The sequence below is a fragment of the Psammomys obesus genome, unplaced genomic scaffold, assembly GCF_907164565.1.
Source record: "Psammomys obesus unplaced genomic scaffold, mPsaObe1.curated_primary_1811, whole genome shotgun sequence".
In the NCBI taxonomy this organism is placed as follows: domain Eukaryota; kingdom Metazoa; phylum Chordata; class Mammalia; order Rodentia; family Muridae; genus Psammomys; species Psammomys obesus.
Window position 1 is genome coordinate 41,789,290 of NW_026585895.1, and position 17,286 is coordinate 41,806,575.

The 17,286-nt window shown below is 36.9% G+C and overlaps 1 protein-coding gene across 1 annotated transcript in view; it reads left to right on the forward strand.

Moving 5' to 3' along the window:
* The window catches only part of Lrp1b (LDL receptor related protein 1B), a 2,073,786-nt gene that overhangs the window by 1,906,369 nt on the left and 150,131 nt on the right, over window positions 1-17,286 (forward strand). The window contains exon 66 of the mRNA XM_055599725.1: window positions 10,377-10,493. Coding sequence (XP_055455700.1) covers window positions 10,377-10,493 — 117 coding nt within the window. The remainder of the gene's footprint in view (window positions 1-10,376; window positions 10,494-17,286) is intronic.

Sequence of the window (17,286 nt, forward strand, 5' to 3'; positions counted from 1 at the left end):
TCATCATCTGCACTGCTTCGGTGTTCTTATCTTCCAAGCGTCCACAAAACAGCTCACTGGGCTCTGAACACCCTGTGGCTTCTCCAGGCCAAAGTTTAGAGGCTTTCACAATTCTCCCCCAAATACGGGGTCAAGTCTGTCACAATGATACTCCACTCCTGGTATGAGTTAACGTCCTAACTAGGGTTTCTTGGGAATGAAGTGTTTATTTCATCTTACAGCATGTCCGTCTTTCAGGGAAATCACATTTCCTGAAGCAGGAGCCATGGAAGCACACTCATTAGTGGCTTTCTCAGCCTGTCTTCTTATAGCACCCAGAACTCCCTACCCAGCGGTGACACTTCCCACAGTGAGCTGGACCCAACCATATGAAACATCAATCAGTTCTAGTTTTCTGTGATGCTCTCCTTTTGCTGCAAAGAGGGTGGTGGCTACATTTATCTTTGGTTGTGAAGGTAAGACTTAGAATGTAGTAAAGAATCATGGGTGTCTAAAAAGGTAGTAGCAATAGATCTTTTCTAAGATCTATGACCTTATTAGCCTAGAGAAGCTGCCATGTTGTCCAGTACCAGGCACGGTTTCTTTGCTGTTGAATGAGCCTTAATGCCAGTTACACAGTGTTGGCTGCTACCAACATGTGAGTGTCCCCTTTTTACACCTTTATGCATATCTTACCATGATGCAATTGTTCTGATTCATAGATATTGCAGCTGCAGTAGAACTGTATAATTTTTTGCTCCCTTTGCAGTTTGCATAGTATTTTCTGGAAGCATGGAAACTAGAGTTCAGGGATATATGGCCACATCAGATCAGCTCAGATTATCTGAGTCCTGTGTCCAATGTGTATAGCGCCTTTAGGAATAGGGGCCCACCAACAACCTCTGAAATGCAACAAAAGGCTACTTCAATAATCTGTGTTGTTTTATGAGTTAATTGGACTACCCTAAACAAATATTTGAAAGGAGTTTTTTGATGTCCGTTACTGCAATTTTCTTTTTTTTTAGTCTGTGGTTCTTGTTGGAAGCATCATCTGTCCAACTGTCCTAACTTCATTTAAGACACACCATATATACATATGTACGTATAATTGCATATATATATATATATTAATGTATACTAATAAAGTTTTATGTATTTTGTATGTAACCAGCAGGTTGTATTTATATAAAGGTGTGTGTATACACAGACATGTATGTACATCATACATACATACATACATACACACATAAACATGTATGTATGTAACAATAATTTGAAATGTAGATTATCCTGTATCATATGTCTAATATCCATTTATAAGTGAATATATACCATGGTGTCTTTCTGCTTCTGTAATGCCCCACTCAGGATGATCTTTTCTAGTTCCTACCATTTTCCTGAAAATGATTTGCCTGAAAATCATTTCATGATTTCCTTGTTTTTAATTGCTGAGTAGCATTCCATTGTGTAAAAATACCACAATTTCTATATCCATTCCTCCATTGAGGGATATCTGGGTTGTTTCCAGCTTCTGGCTATTACAAATAAAGCTACTAAAAACATGGTTGAGCAAATGTCCTTGATCATATTTTGGTTATATGCTTAGGAGTTGTATAGCTGGATTTTGAGAAAGCACAAGAATGATTTCCAAAGTGGTTGTACAAGTTTCTCACCAGCAATGGAGGAGGGTTCCCCTTTTTCCACATCCTCTCCAGCATGTATTATCACTTGAGATTTTTATCTTAGCCATTCTGATGGGTATAAGGTAAAATCTCAGGTTCATTTTGATTTGCATTTCCCTGATGACTAAGGACTTTTAACATTTCTTTAAGTGTTTCTCTGCTATTTGATATTCCTATATTGAAAATTCTCTGTTTAGCTCTGTACCTTATTTTTTAATTGGATTATTGATTTGTTGCTTTTTAACTTCTTGAGTTCTTTATATATTCTGGAAATTAGCCCTCTGTCAGATATAGGGTTGGTGAAGATCCATTCCCATTCTGTAGGTTGTTGTTTTGTTTTGATGACAGTGTCCTTTGCTTTACAGAAGCTTTTCAGTTTCATGAGGTCCCATTTAAGCATATTAAAATCTGTACACCTAAAGAAGCTAAGCAAGAAGGAGGATCCTGGGTAAGATGATCAATCCTCATTCAGAAAGGTAAATGGGATGGACATAAGAAGAGGGAGAAATTAGGGAACAGGACAGGAGTCTACCACAGAGGGCCTCTGAAAGACTCTACCCAGCAGGTATTAAAGTAGATGCTGAGACTCATAGCCAAACATTGGGCAGAGTGCAGTGAACCTTATACAAGCAGGAGATAGAAAGACCTGGAGGGTTCCATGTTTAGCTCTGTACCCGGTTTTTTAATTGCATTAGGTGATTTGTTGCTGTTTAACTTCTTGAGTTCTTTCTATATTCTATATTTTGAATATTAGCCCTCTGTCAGATATAGGGTTGGTGAAGATCCTTTCATAACGTGTAGGTTGTCGTTTTGTTTTGATGATAGTATCCTTTTCTTTATAGGAGCCTTTCATGAGGTCCCATTTATTGATTATTTGTCCCATCCAGCGGGAGTTCAGTGGGTTCCTAAGGAGGGGTGAAAAGAATTGGATAGGAACAAGAGACATGAAGAATGAGAGCAAGTCTATAATCTGATCTCGCTTCGTTTATTTGAGAATTTTCACACAACTTTATAGGGAGAAGGCAGGAAGGAAAAATGTGTCAGCAAAATAGTTTATAAAATATAACAGGGTGGTTCATGATGATGCAGAATACCGCAAGAATGTTTACTAACAGAGATACTACAAGAATGTCAGTTAAGATATCTCAAAATGTCTAGCCTGAAAAACAGATGTCTCATAGGTTCCAGAAACGTAAATCTCTCACCCACGACCTTGTTGCAGCTGTCTGTAACTTTCCACTATCTGGCCTTGGCTCCTGGCAATTTTTGAGCTTTATGAAAGAAGGAGAGATAAAAAGACCTGGAGGGGACAGGAGCTCCACAAGGAGAGCAACAGAACCAAAAAATCTGGACACAGGGGTGTTTTCTGAGACTGATAATCCAACAAAATACTATTCATGGAGATAACCTAGACCCACTACACAAATGTAGCCCATGGAAGCTCAGTGTTCAAGTGGGTTCCATAATAATGGGAACAGAGGCTGTCTCTGACATGAACTCAGTGGCTTGCTGTTTGATCCCCTCCTCCTGGGGAGTGCAGCATTATCAGACCACAGAGGAAGACAATGCAGCTAGTCCTGATGAGGCCTGATAGGCTAGGGTCAGATAACAGGGGATGAGGACCTTCTGCATCAGTGGACTGCAGGAGGGCCATGGGAGTAGAAGAGGGAGGGAAGGTGGAATTGGGAGGGGACGAGGGAGGCTACAGCTGGGATGATGCAAAATGAATAAATTTCAATTAATAAAAAAATAAATTAAAAAGGAAAAGAGATTATCAATATGAGGGTGGGGTTATTAAAGTGTTTCAGGATAGGTTAACTGGAAGCAGCTGGAGGGAGAAAAGGTACAGGATAAAGTGATTTAATTTCATTTCAATTAAAAATTATCAGTCAAAAACAATGTGGCATGGGTTTGCCCACAGGCCAGTGTGATGGGGTCAGTTTCTTATTTGGAATTCCTTCTTCTACAATGACTCTAGATTGTGTCAAGCTTACATTAAAACTGTTTAGCAAACTAAATTTTTTACTTTTTATGTTGTTGTTGTTTTGTGAGGTCTGTTTCTGTAATCCTTGCCTACCAAAATACTGTAAAAGTGTTTTTTATATTCTATAAATTTTGTATTTAAAATTGCTTTCATTAGCACAATTTAGATGAAGATGAAGGTGCAATTGAAGGATGTTTATAATTGCAATAGGATTTGTTAAAGATTTCTTCTTCCTATTAAATTGAATAGGGATTATTATTGAAAATCTATTGCACTTACGAGCCAATCTTCTGAACGTATTCAATATTATATCCTTTCAATTGGCATAGTTTTATAACTACTCTTGAAATCATCCATTACACATTCTCCTGCCTTTTCGATATTATTATTTAATTATCTTACATCAATGGTACCTTTTTATAACAACAGAATTATGTCTGCATCTTCAAAAGTAACAATAAAATCATTATACTAGGTGAATCAGCTCTTTATAAAGATAGAGAAAACGGTCAGTATAATAACAAGTTTCAAATCACAAATGCCATGGATCTGTTTTTCTTAGAAATTGTTCAGTTTCTTTCAGCAATCTTTTGTAATTCACATTATGAGGAGCTCGCATACACATACAAACGTACTTTACATGTGAGTGCGTCTTATGTACCATCACTTTCCTATGTTCATTCAGTGTTTCCATCCTTCATAGATTCCTTTGGGTCCTAAGAGATACTTAAATGTCTCTCTCACTGTTGTTGCTAGGACAGTTCTCCAGTTCTTGCTCCCAGAGAAAACATTGAACAGTCACTGACTTCTTTTACCACTTTTCAGAAATATGTATATGCAAAACTAATGCAGTATAGAGTATATACAGATAGATGTCTGTCTTGAGGATCCCTACTCTACCTTTCTGAGATGACCAGATCTGTAGCAGTACCTTGAAGCTCATAGGAAAACTTTTAAGATGTTTTAAATCCTAAAATATTCTTGCCATGCTCGGAATGAGAAAATGTGGGGAAAATTATTGTGCCAGTGCCGTTTAATTTTTCTAATTAATGGTGAAGCACTGCACATAGGGAGAATTAGTGTGGAGTGTGTGGAGTGTGTGTGTTTGTGTGATTTTTATCCTTGGTATTTGCTTGATGGAATCACCAAGCTGTATTTAACAAATACTGAGTTGACCTGTGACCCATTCTAGTTAGTGACTGTATGAGAGTGTGAAATTGCAGACCTGGTGGTGCAGAGAACGCAATTGTTGAAAAGATGAAGACTCTTGAAGTTTTTTATCTGGGACTTTACCCTTGGTGTTTTTCTAGCTCAGGTCATGTTTAGGCAGCCATGCAGGAGGGAATACAGGCAAGTAAGGAATTCTGAGAGCAGTGTTAGAGGGAATAGACTTCCCCTAGTCTATTCTCCAACTAATGTCTCAGTACCAAATGATCAGCCCTGAAAACACACACAAGGTAGAAACACTATACTATTGGAGCTGAACAGGTTGTGTTTACCTACATATTTGTATGTGTGTGTGTTTGTGCAACAAACAGAGATGCCGTGAACTTAAAAGATCACAAGGGGGAGCTTAGATAGGAGGGCTTGAAAGGAGGAAAAGGGAAATGGGGAAACGGTGACATTGTATTATAATTTGAAATTTTTAATTATTTAAAGTTAAAAAGACAAATGGAAAACACTATAATTATATATATATTAAAAATGGAATGCTTTAGGTTTTTGTGTCAGAGACAGGGAAATGGAAGGAAGGAAGGAAGGAAGGAAGGAAGGAAGGAAGGAAGGAAGGAAGGAAGGAAGGAAGAAAGGAAGGAAGGAAGGAGTTAGGGGAGAAGAGGGCTAGAGGAAGGGAGGGGAGGAGATCAATCCATTGTGAAAATTCAAATGGGAAGAAAGAACAGAGACAAGGTTTTGCCTCAGAGGCTGTTCCACAGCAATCCCGGGGGGAATGTTTCCCAGCCAGAGAAACCAAGGCTGACTGACCTCACGAGAACCTGAAGAAGCACTTGGCAGCAACTTCTGCAATGCCTTCGCATGGGAAACATGAAGTGTCCAAAAGTGAAGTCATCCTGGTAGCTTAAGCATGGTTTCTTATTGAGGTTAGACAGTGTGTAGCAGGGCTGGGGTGCCCAAAAAGAGACCATCCGGTGGAACTGTGAAGCTGTTGCCTTAAAGACAGCGAAGAAACCAGGGCACTGAAAATGGTAAGATAGCTCAGTTTGATTCCATCGCCAGACGGAGGAGCTGCATGTTCCCTCTTTCATCTGATCTGTTCTCTCTGCATCATCATTCTGCTTCAGAATGTAATATTTACTGTGTATCAGAGCCTTGTATCTTGTGTATATATATATATGACTCAGTTAAAATATTACTTTGATTGCAGAAGAGATTTTAGATGTTGGATTTTTCAAAGAATTTCTCAACTCTTAAAGACTATGGGGACGTTTGAAGTTGGCCGTGGGGGTTTACAGCTTAAAACTGATGTTCTCATGAGTAACCTTGTTATGGTTACTATTTATTATCAATTTGAAAGATCTAGGATTACTTAGGATACACGCCTTTGGGCTTGTCTCTGTGTGGTTTTCTAGAATGGCTTACTAGAAGTTCAAAAAGTCCCCCTTAATATGGGTGATGTCATTCCATGGCCTGGGTTTCTGGGTTGCATACAAAGGAGGAGGCAAGCTGAACACCAGAACCCATTGCTTTCTGATTATTACCTGTATGTATACTGTGACCCATGCTCCTGACACCATATCTCCCCATCATGGATTGTACCCTCATACAGTGTGTCAAATAAACCCTTCCTTTGTTGTTTAAGTTGCTTTTATAAAAATTTTTTTATTTATACCAATAAGAAATATGACTAGTGTGTCTGGAAATATATATGCATAAGCACAAACATAAAATCCTGGGATATTTTAATTTTTTCACAAGGCTACATAGTTTCTATTTATATAGTTTGCATATGATGTCAAAGCTAAAATTTAATTGTCATTTCTGCATGCCTTCAGTGAAAATTTCACTAATGAAATAGATCTTTTTCAAGTTAATTTTAAATAAGAATTTTGATACCATAGTATAAAAATAAATTTAAAATGCCTTGGAGAAAACTCAAAACCACTAATTCACACTAGAATTAGGCTAACCTTATGTTTTCATTAGGGAAATTTGCCATGCCTGGAGCTGATGACATATTGCTAGGTCACACTGCTAATTTTCTGTCTGATTCTGATCTTTTTTTATATTTACATCCATTTTCAGAACATCATTTAAAGTAATTAAACAATTTATGTTAAGGGATAAATAAAATAAACATTTATACATAGAGCCATATTCTAGGGGAGTCATTTTTAAGTTGCTAAAATAAAATAATTACCCAAATTGTTCAGTACCAAGGTTCATTTTTCAGTCATTAATTAAATCCTAATATTGCTGGCACATTTCAGTACTAACTAATGTGTGTAGAGTACTGTATTAGAATTCTGCATATTGTAAATCAGTCTTTAAATAATAAACTAGAAAAAAAAGCACAATATAAAAGACTCCTGCTACTTGCACAGGTTAGCTTCTGAGTACTCATTACTAAGCAAGCACGAAGAATAGGAATACAGACAGCCTTTTTTTTTTTTCCCCCAGGAAGAAAATCATATTTAAATTCTATCACAAGAATTCCTTTTGTAAACTGTTTCAGGAGCACTAGCTGAATATAAAGTCCTGTTTTGTTATTGAGCTCCTTTATAAGATGGAAGAAATTACTTAAACTTTCTTATGCTTATGTTTCTCCTTTATTTAAATAAATGCAATAATCCTTCATTAGGATATTATGGGAAATGAGAGTGATTGTGTGTCTTAAAATGCTTAGCTAGGAGCTGGGCTGAGTTCAGAATAGTTATTTACTATTTAATTTTCTAAATTGTGCCTAAATCACTTTGCTTATCATTACCAATTGGAGTTTAAAGTTTACATTGTGAGTTTTTGGAATAGAGAGTAACAACTCTCATCAAAAAACTATTGTCACTTTTAGTTCACTTATTTTAGTATTCTGAAAGCATAAGCCTGCCTGCCAATCTCAGCTATAAAACTCAGTTTTTCCTAGCTGTGATATAAGACATTAATAACCTAAAAAAGGAAAAAAGAAAGATACAGTATCCAGCCCCACTGTTTCTAGACCCATGAATGGTAATAACATGAATGGAGATGGTGAAGAAGTAGCTCTTTTCCTGCAGTCCACTGACCCAGTCGGCAAAGGAAGCTGGGCACAAGTATACCCATTAAATTCAGGACTGTGGTGACCTCCTCACTTCAAAAAGAACCCAATTCCTAACAACCATTTCGCTATGGCATTGTTGATAAGTTTGGCACCCTCGTGATCCAGTCACTTGGCAAGAGTTCTTTTACAAAGTTGAGGAGTTGATGTGCATGCACAAAAAAAAAAAAAGAAATATATCCTAAACTAGGCTTTCAGATAATAACCATGTTTTGACTTTATAATATTTTGATCCTTAAGAACATAAGAAGTCAGTCTGAATAATTGATCAAGGTCAATATTATCACCATAGTGTCCATTAGAAATTCCTGAGTTTATCCCCCAATAACAGGGAAAAGCAGTACAACCCTGCTAAATTATAACCACCATTAGAACAGGGAAAATTTTTTTTGTTTTAATTTTTTTTTACTACTTATTCATTATATGTCCTGATTGAAGCCCTCTCCCTCAACTCCTTCCAGTCCCTCCCCCCTTCTTATCTCCAATCTCCTTCCCCTTGTCCACTGAAAGGGGGAGTTCTCTTCTTCTGCCATCTGCCAATAGCTAATCAAGTCTCATCAGGACTGCTTGGATCCTCCTCCTCTGTGGCCTGGCAAGGCCACATCACCAGGGGCAAATGATAAAAAAGCAGGCAATCGAGTTCATGACAGAGCTAGCTCCTGCCCCCACACGGAGACTGAGCTGCCAATTGACTACATCTGAGCAAGGGTTCCTTTCCATGCATGATCCTTGGTTGATGCATCAGTGGAATACTACAGCTATTAAAAACAAGGAAATCATGAAAATTTCAGGCAAATGGATGAAACCAGAAAAGATCATCTTGAGTAAGGTAACCCAGAAACAGAAAGACCTGAATGCTATACACTCAGATATTAGCAGATATTAGCCTTATAATGTAAGATAGACATACTACAATCCACAGATCTAAAGAAGCTAAACAAGGAAGACCCTAGGGAGGATGCTTAAATCTCATTCAGAATGGCAAACAGGATAGACACCAGAAATGGTGGAAGAGAGGGAACAGGATAGGAGCCTACTATAGAGGGTCCTCTGACAGACTGCACCCAACAGGAAATCAAATAGATGCTGAGGCTCATAGCCAAACTTTGGGCAGAGTATAGGGAATCTTATGAAAGAAGAGGGTGACAGAGGAACACGGAGGGAACAGGAGCCCCACAAGGAGACCAACAAAGCAAAAACAAAACAAAAAACCTAAACAGAAAAAATTTTAAGGCAAATTTTAAAGGCCCTGGCTCATACTCTGTATAGCTAGAAACTATATTACAGAACTGTAAAAACTCTCATTTACACTAACATTTCTATTACTTACTTATCTCATATGAATTTGAACTGAGTTTCCATAAAGTACTAAATTAGGAGTAAACATAGACATTGTAGCATTTGCAGTGTCGTTCACTGGTACCAAAAGTTCACTGGAGTCAAACTTGAAAAAGGTTCCGTTAGCAGTTCTCCTTAGACTTCAGGGAATTGTTCGGATGTTTGAGGACGGCATCTCGTCAGCATTCTAGCTTTGTACTCATACTAGAAGGCACTGATGTAGGTGGAACATAGCAAGTTTGAAAAGCTAAATCTGAAATGGTTCAATGCTTACGAGATTCTGAGCAATATTTTGAAGCCATGAGAAGAAAATTTTACACCAGAAGTCATGAGGCAAATTCAGGCCACAGCATGGGATCACTGAAAAAGTTGTATAAAGCTTGTTCTGCATATCATATATATAATATTTTACTTACATATAATTTATACTGTTTTTTCATACACACACATATAGATGTATGTGTATGTAAAAAATAAATTAACTCTGTGTTTATAATTTTGAACAGTCAAGAAATACCTCATTATGTTTATACAAAAATCTGAAAACTATCAAAACCATAAAATGCCTCTCATTCTGAGGTGTTCAGAATGAGCGCATAGGAGCTACATAATCTATACCTCTTTGAATGGCTCATAGCCAGGACTGAGCAATGACATGCAGGGAAACACAGGCAGCTTATGAATACATTGATGATCATGTCTCTTTACAAGGATCATGTAGGATTATAACCTCTGTATGATTATAAGCTTTTTGTGAAACAGCCAGGATAAACTACCCCAGTTTTATAAATAGCAGATCATTTTGTTACCTTACATGGAAACAGAGTGCGTACCAGAGAGAAAAGTACAGTTTGGGATAGTTTTGACATTACTTTTCTTGACAGACTGGTGTAAACATCGCTTGTTGGCTTAACTGGTCTCTAAGTATCCAGTTGTGACGTGGAACAAGTGCAAAAGTCAAGTGGTCTCAGCACCAGAGCTCACTTCCCCCTTGGAATGCTTCTCAGTCAGTAGCTGAATTAATGTTGATGGGATGTGATATGCCGTGCATTGACATAGCAGTTAGTGTATTGTAAGGATGTCTTAATGGAAGCCGACAGCACAAACTTGGGTTCTTTCATTGCAGATAAAAAGACTTGTGGACCTCATGAATTCCAGTGTAAGAACAACAACTGTATTCCAGATCACTGGCGGTGTGATAGCCAGAATGACTGCAGTGATAATTCTGATGAAGAAAACTGCAGTAAGTGAATCTTGCCTAATGACGTTGCAAGCCTGTCAGCCCATTCAATAAGCAGTATGGCAATTTTTATTTCAGTTAAGGTAAAATTTGGACCCCTCTGTCCTGAAGCTCACATTTTTATACATATATTCACATTTGGACAGAATATTCAGAATAAATTGACCTGACTCTTAAAGGATAAGATGATTGGAATGCTTACCCTGGGAGTTATTTTCTTTCAGCTCTCAGAATTGGTAGGGGAGTATCATGAGGTTTAATGCAGCCCATTAGTATGCAATGAAGAAAGCCCTTGATGCAAGTTCATACAATGAACTGACTGATGTGCAGACAGCACAACACATATCATGTTTAACGAATGCTATTCATTCCATTTCTGCCTCAATCCTTTTACACTACAAATTCACCCATGAGCATCTTTCAGTGACTTATCATTTATCCTCTCTGGAGTAGTGAACACCATCTGCATTCAGGATGCTTTTCTCAGAAAATAGAATAACACTGATGGCATCTTCATGCTGAACTTTTATGTAACAAATTTAATACCAATAATTATCCAGTAATTATGTTTTCTAACTGAGGCAGAGTGACTGTACTTGAGCATTGATTTATCAGCAAAATTCTTATTAATGCTTTTATATGTGAGCAAAACTTAATATCACCATGGTTAAAATAAGAAAATCATCAAATTACATTTGTTAAATATTTATATTTTGTTCCTTTCTAAAAAGATTTGAAGCAGATGGATGACAATAATAGCTTCTCTTCATTACATCAAACTAATAGTATCCATTCCCAGGAGGAAATAACTTAATCTACATAACAATAAATCATGAAGGCATGTAGTTGCTGGAGTGAAAACTGTAGTGAGTCACTTGGATATTCAGCCTGCAAAGCATGCACTAATGTTTTGAATAACATTTGGAGGAGTGGTCCCTGCGCTTGACAATCAAATCATTTGGAGTATCTGAATGTAGCAGCCCTGTAATTCTCACTTTATATACATAATCCTAGTGGATCAGGGTTTACAGATGTAAAGAATATGGCATGGACTTATTAGGGATTCAGACTCACTTAATCAGCAGTCAAAACCATCTTTATACAGCAGAAGCTCAGATATAACCAATGATTAAAATAAATATTAGATGAATTTATGATGACACAAATAAAAAAATAAATTGAAAGTACAAGAATGTATAAACTTGATGCATCAGCCATTTCTTGGATTTTTTTTTTATATGCTTAGTCTTAGTCATTTAGATACCTTGAGCAAACACTCCGTGCTGAAGGGTACAAAGGGACAAGAAGGTGAGCGAGAAGAAACCTTGGAGACTAACATTTAGTGCAGTTTCTCTCTTCCCTGCTTGTAACTAGATACTGAACCAAGGGAGTTATGACACTCTAGGCCAATTCTCTATGTACCACATTTTACATTTATTTTGAGGTAGAATTTCTCTACACTGAGAGAAATTTGACTTTAAACTCACTGTGTTGCCCCAACAGCCCTTGGATTTGTGACCTTCTTGCTTCACCATCCCGAGTACCTGGGGTTCTAATCTTGCACCACCAGGCCCAGCTAAAGTAGAACTTTGTTCAGTGAGTTGTTGAAATTGTACAAGAAATTAGATTATTTCTCTAGTAAGAAAAAGAAAGGAAGAAGAGAGGATGAGCACGTCTGAGTCAGCTGGGGTTCCCAAAGTGGCTGAACATTATTGCTCAGACATTTAGAAGTCAGCTTTTGGCAAAGGTGACAGGAACTGGTCATTGAAAATATAACCATTAGGATCAAATGGAAGGGGAGGAGGACCTCCCCCTATCAGTGGACTGGGGGAAGGGCACAGGAGGAGATGAGGGAGGGAGAGTGGCATTGGAAGGGAACAAGGGAGGGGGCTACAGCTGGGATACAAAGTGAATAAACTGTAATTAATAAAACAATAAATAAGTTTAAAATAAAAGAAAGACTAAAGGGGCCAGGAGTTTGTTTTCTTTTTTTTTTTTTTCTTTTTGCCACATGGCATGCCTTTAGTTCCAGTACTTGGGAAGCAGAGGCAGGTGCACCTTTGTGAGTTTCAGGTCAAGGCAAACCTGCTCTACCGAGCCAGTTCCAAGACTACATAGAGAAACCTTGTTTGAAAAACAGAGAGAGAGAGAGAGAGAAAGAAAGAAAAACTAAAGGAAAATGTCCATTTAAAATTATGTGTTCTTCTCTTAGTTTTATATTTATTCTGAGAAGCAAATGAGGCATTTAAAAATGCAAACACCAGCACTTCTACATAAGCAAAACATTACCAGTGAAGGAAGAGTCATTGCAAAGAGATTCGAAATACAGAAACTATGCTTAGGCAAATGTCACTGCAGTAAGATGCCATCAACAAATGTCCAATCTCTGATATTAAAGCTAGCATAAGTGTATACTTATATACACAGCAATGTTCAAACACATATGTACTTTATGTTAGGTGTACAATTCTTAGTTTTTAAATGTATATGTATGTAATAGTATATTATCATAATTTTCAAAACTATTGACCACTAATGTTCACTTTAATGTATACTCATCACTTCCTCTTAATCATTTATTAAATAGCAAAACAGACCAGAAATAATAAACCAGTTTTCCTTTTAAGAAATAGCACCCACTTATTTTTTTAATTTTCTTTTGTATAGCATTACATTTAAGAAACAACACCCACACACTGTTGAGTTCTTTTTGCTTTGCTTATGAATGTAACTTAGTGCACCTTATTTTAAATTATGTTACAAAAAAATAGTTATATGCATGAGAATAATTAATGTAGTAGTAGAACCATTAATTTCCAGCTGGGTTTGAATCAAAATATGTTTTTCGCATTCTAACATTCATACGGGATTATCAGTCTATAGACATTGTCTCTCATCTGCTGATCATTTCCTTTGTTAAGTGTTCAGTGGATATTGCTTTAGCAATGGTCTCTGCTCTAAAATCAAGAAATTATCACTGTCATTTGAACCAGTTTTGTAATTTAACCATAGTCGTGAAAACACCCTAATAGTCCCATCATATTCTTACTTTATCAATAAAAATGATATTATGCCACTGAAGTTTCTATGTAATCAATGCAGATAGCATAATATTTTATACATTTTTAATTAAGATGACAATAATTATAATTTTAATGCTATGTAATTTTATCAGAGAGATTAGCTTTTGTGCATAGAGAAGTCCCTCAAGTTTACTTGAATGTCTGGATTCTTCCCATTGAGTCTACATCAAATTGTTTTATACATATCTTTTGCAATATCTGTGTGGTAATAGTCCTCAGTTGTTGACACCCACATTAATACAACTTTTGTGGACAAAGAGTAGCTGCTGCTCAGTGAAGAATCTGCTGTGTTGTCCTGTGAAGTCTGTGGTTTAGAAGGTTGCTTTCCTTCAACGTTGGTGTCTTCAGTTCATTTATGATAGTGTTGAAAGCACTCTTCAATGCTTAGGTTGTAGTTTTGCCTCCCATAGTAAGATGTGGTTTTGCTTCCATTAGTATAGAGAGAACTAGCTATTTTGTTGGGGTGACCCTGTGGTTCATGGCTCCTTTGAAATCCAGGAATCCTCAAAAACAGGGGAAACAAGCCCCCACAAACTTCCTGGTTGTCAATATGCCTCGGCAAATTTATGGCAAACATGGTAAATTGTTCATGTGCTGGTTTTCCCATCCAGTCTTGAGATAGATAGATATACAGTTTATGTTAGAGACAATTAGAATGGGAACAACATTTTAGCAATTCTAGGTAGAAAAGGCTGCATTTAGACTTTCTTTCAGATGGATTAGCTACCAGAAACAGCCTTGCTGCTGCTGAGGTTTTAATATGCATGAATAGTGAGACCAGGACAACAATCTCAAACTGTTCTTCTACTTTATCTGAAAGGCCTAAAGTTTTTATAAGCAAATGAAATATTAAAATTGACTGATTTCAATTTATTTTAAAAGTGTTTCAAAGTCAACTAACTAAAGACAAGTACATATTCTTTGTCACATTAATGAGCGTTAAGAAACATTCCTCAGTGTCACATTTGTGCATGGAAAGGCATCTTTGCTGCTCTTCAGGCATTTTTGCTGCTCTATATGTGCTGGTAAATTTTAGGGCAAGGCAAAATATAATCAAAATTAACCCTGCCAATTCAAAACATTTTCATGAAAAATAGCAGTCTTTCTCCTTCCTTACTGGAGCAACAAATCTAATAATTTAGGGCAAACATTTTATAAAACAAATTTACTCTGTAACTATTAATTACATGTCTCCAAGAGACTGTGTAACTTATTTATAATCTTATGTCAGCAACTTCCAACTCTCCATACAGCAAAATATGTCAAAGCCTTGGAATCCATTTAGCACATAGGGAATATATTTGTCTTTAAATAGAATAAACACAAGCTATAACAGAACAAGAAGAAATCCTGTTCACCCTCAGGTACATGTGCATAAGTGTTTTTTCCTGTGGTTCCTAAGTGTCTAGGTATGTTCTTTTTTATTTTTATTTTTATTAATAACAGTTTATTTACTGTGTATTCCAGCTGTAGCCACCTCCTCCATCCCTTCCCAATCCCACCCTCCCTCCCTCTTCTTTTCCTATGCCCCTCCCCTAGTCCAATGATAGGGGAGGTCCTCCTCCCCTTCCATCTGACTATCTGGTATATCAGGTCCCATCAAGACTGGCTTCTTTGTCTTCCTCTGTGGACTGGTAAGGCTGCTCCCCCCTCAGGTGGAGGCGATTAAAGAGCCAGTCCATGAGTTCATGTCAGAGAGGGTCCCTGTTCCTATTATTGGGGAAACCTCTTGTACACTGAGCTACCATGGGCTACTTCTGTGCAGGGGTTCTAAGTTATTTCCATGCATGGTCCTTGTTTGGAGTATCAGTCTCAGAAAAGACCCTGTGCCCAGATTTTTTGGTTCTATTGCTCTCCTTGTGGAGTTCCTGTCCTCTCCAGGTCCCATTATCTCCCCCTTCTGTCAGAGGATTCCCTGCACTCTGCCAAAAGTTTGGCTGTGAATGTCAGCATCTGTTTTGATACCCTGCTGGGTAGAGTCTTTCAGAGGCCCTCTGTGATAGGCTCTGTCCTGTTTCCTGTTTTCTCCCTCTTCCAATGTCCATTTCATTTGCCTTTCTGAATGAAGATTAAAATCAATAAATTCGAAACAAATAAAACAATTCAAAGAATCAATGAAACCAAGAGCTGGTTCTTTGAGAAAATCAACAAGATCGATAAACCCTTGGCCAAACTTACTAAAAGGCAGAGAGACACCATCCAAATCAACAAAACCAGAAATGAGAAGGGGAACCTAATAACAGACACTGAGGAAATCCTTAGGTTTTACAATCATTAGGTCTTACTTCAAAAGCCTATATGCCAAAAAATTTGAAAATCTAAATGAAATGGACAATTTTCTTGATTGATTCCACTTGCCAAACCTGAATCAAGACCAGGTAAATCAATTAAATAGTCCATATCCTGTAAGGAAATAGAAGCTGTCATCAAAAGTCTCCCATCCAAAACAATAAAAACAACAACAACAAAAACAAAAAAACAAAAAACCCAGGGCCAGATGGTTTCAGCGCAGAATTCAACCAGACTTTCAAAGAAGAGCTAACACCAATACTCTTCAAACTATTCCACAAAATAAAAACAGAAGGAACATTACCAAACTCATTCTATGAAACTACAGTCACCTTGATACCTAAACCTCACAAAGACCCAACAAAGAAAGAATTTCAGGCCAATCTCTCTTATGAACATTGATGCAAAAACACTCAATAAAATACTTGCAAACCAAATCCAAGAACACATCAAAGATATCATCCATTATGACCAAGTATGCTTCATCCCTGTTATGCAGGGGTGGTTCAATATATGGAAATTCATCAATGTAATCCACCATATAAATAAACTGAAAGAAAAAGACCACATGATAATCTCCTTAGATACTGAAAAAGCATTTGATAAAATCCAACATTCATTTATGTTGAAAGTCCTGGACAGATCTCAGGGATACAATGCACTAGGTATGTTCTAAATGCACTCTCTATATTTTGCTAAGAAAAGTCATTTTGTTAACCATCATTTGTTTAAAAAATGCACAGTTTTAATCTAAGAATAAAGTTCCCTGTGTTTACAAAGTTCAGTAAAATACTATAGCTATTGACTGTGGTGATGATGAGAGGAAATTAGTAAAGTAAAGAGATGAAACAAAAAGAAGTCTGTTTCTTACTTTCCTTGAAGCATTTCTGGAATGTGTAGAAAACGATATACACTGTTTTAGTTACAAGCATAATCTTGAATATCGAGTTGTATTGGTTCAATTAAATGTTAGTTAGTTTGATTACTTAGTCATTTAGAGTGATTACTTAGTCATTTACTCTCTCTGTGCCTCAGTTTGCTCATTTAGATGGGGGATAGCGATGTATATACCTTGTAGCATTATACTGAGGTTTGAGCACTAAGTTAGTTCAAGTACTCAGCCAAACATATTCCTAATGTATAATGGCAAATAGATCATAAGTACCTGACAGTTACAGTTTTTATTAGTATCACCAAAGTTATTTTAAGATTAGGGATTAGAGCATAATATATATATATATATATATATATAATATCATATATACATATCTGATAAAGACAAGTGACAGAGCAGTTACTTAATGCCCACTAAACAAAGTAGCAGAGTCCTGCTAGAAACTATCTATTTAGGAATGTTTCTGCATTTGCTGTTATTTGGATTGGTGTCTGGGTTTTTTTGTTTGTTTGTTGTTTATTTTTAATTT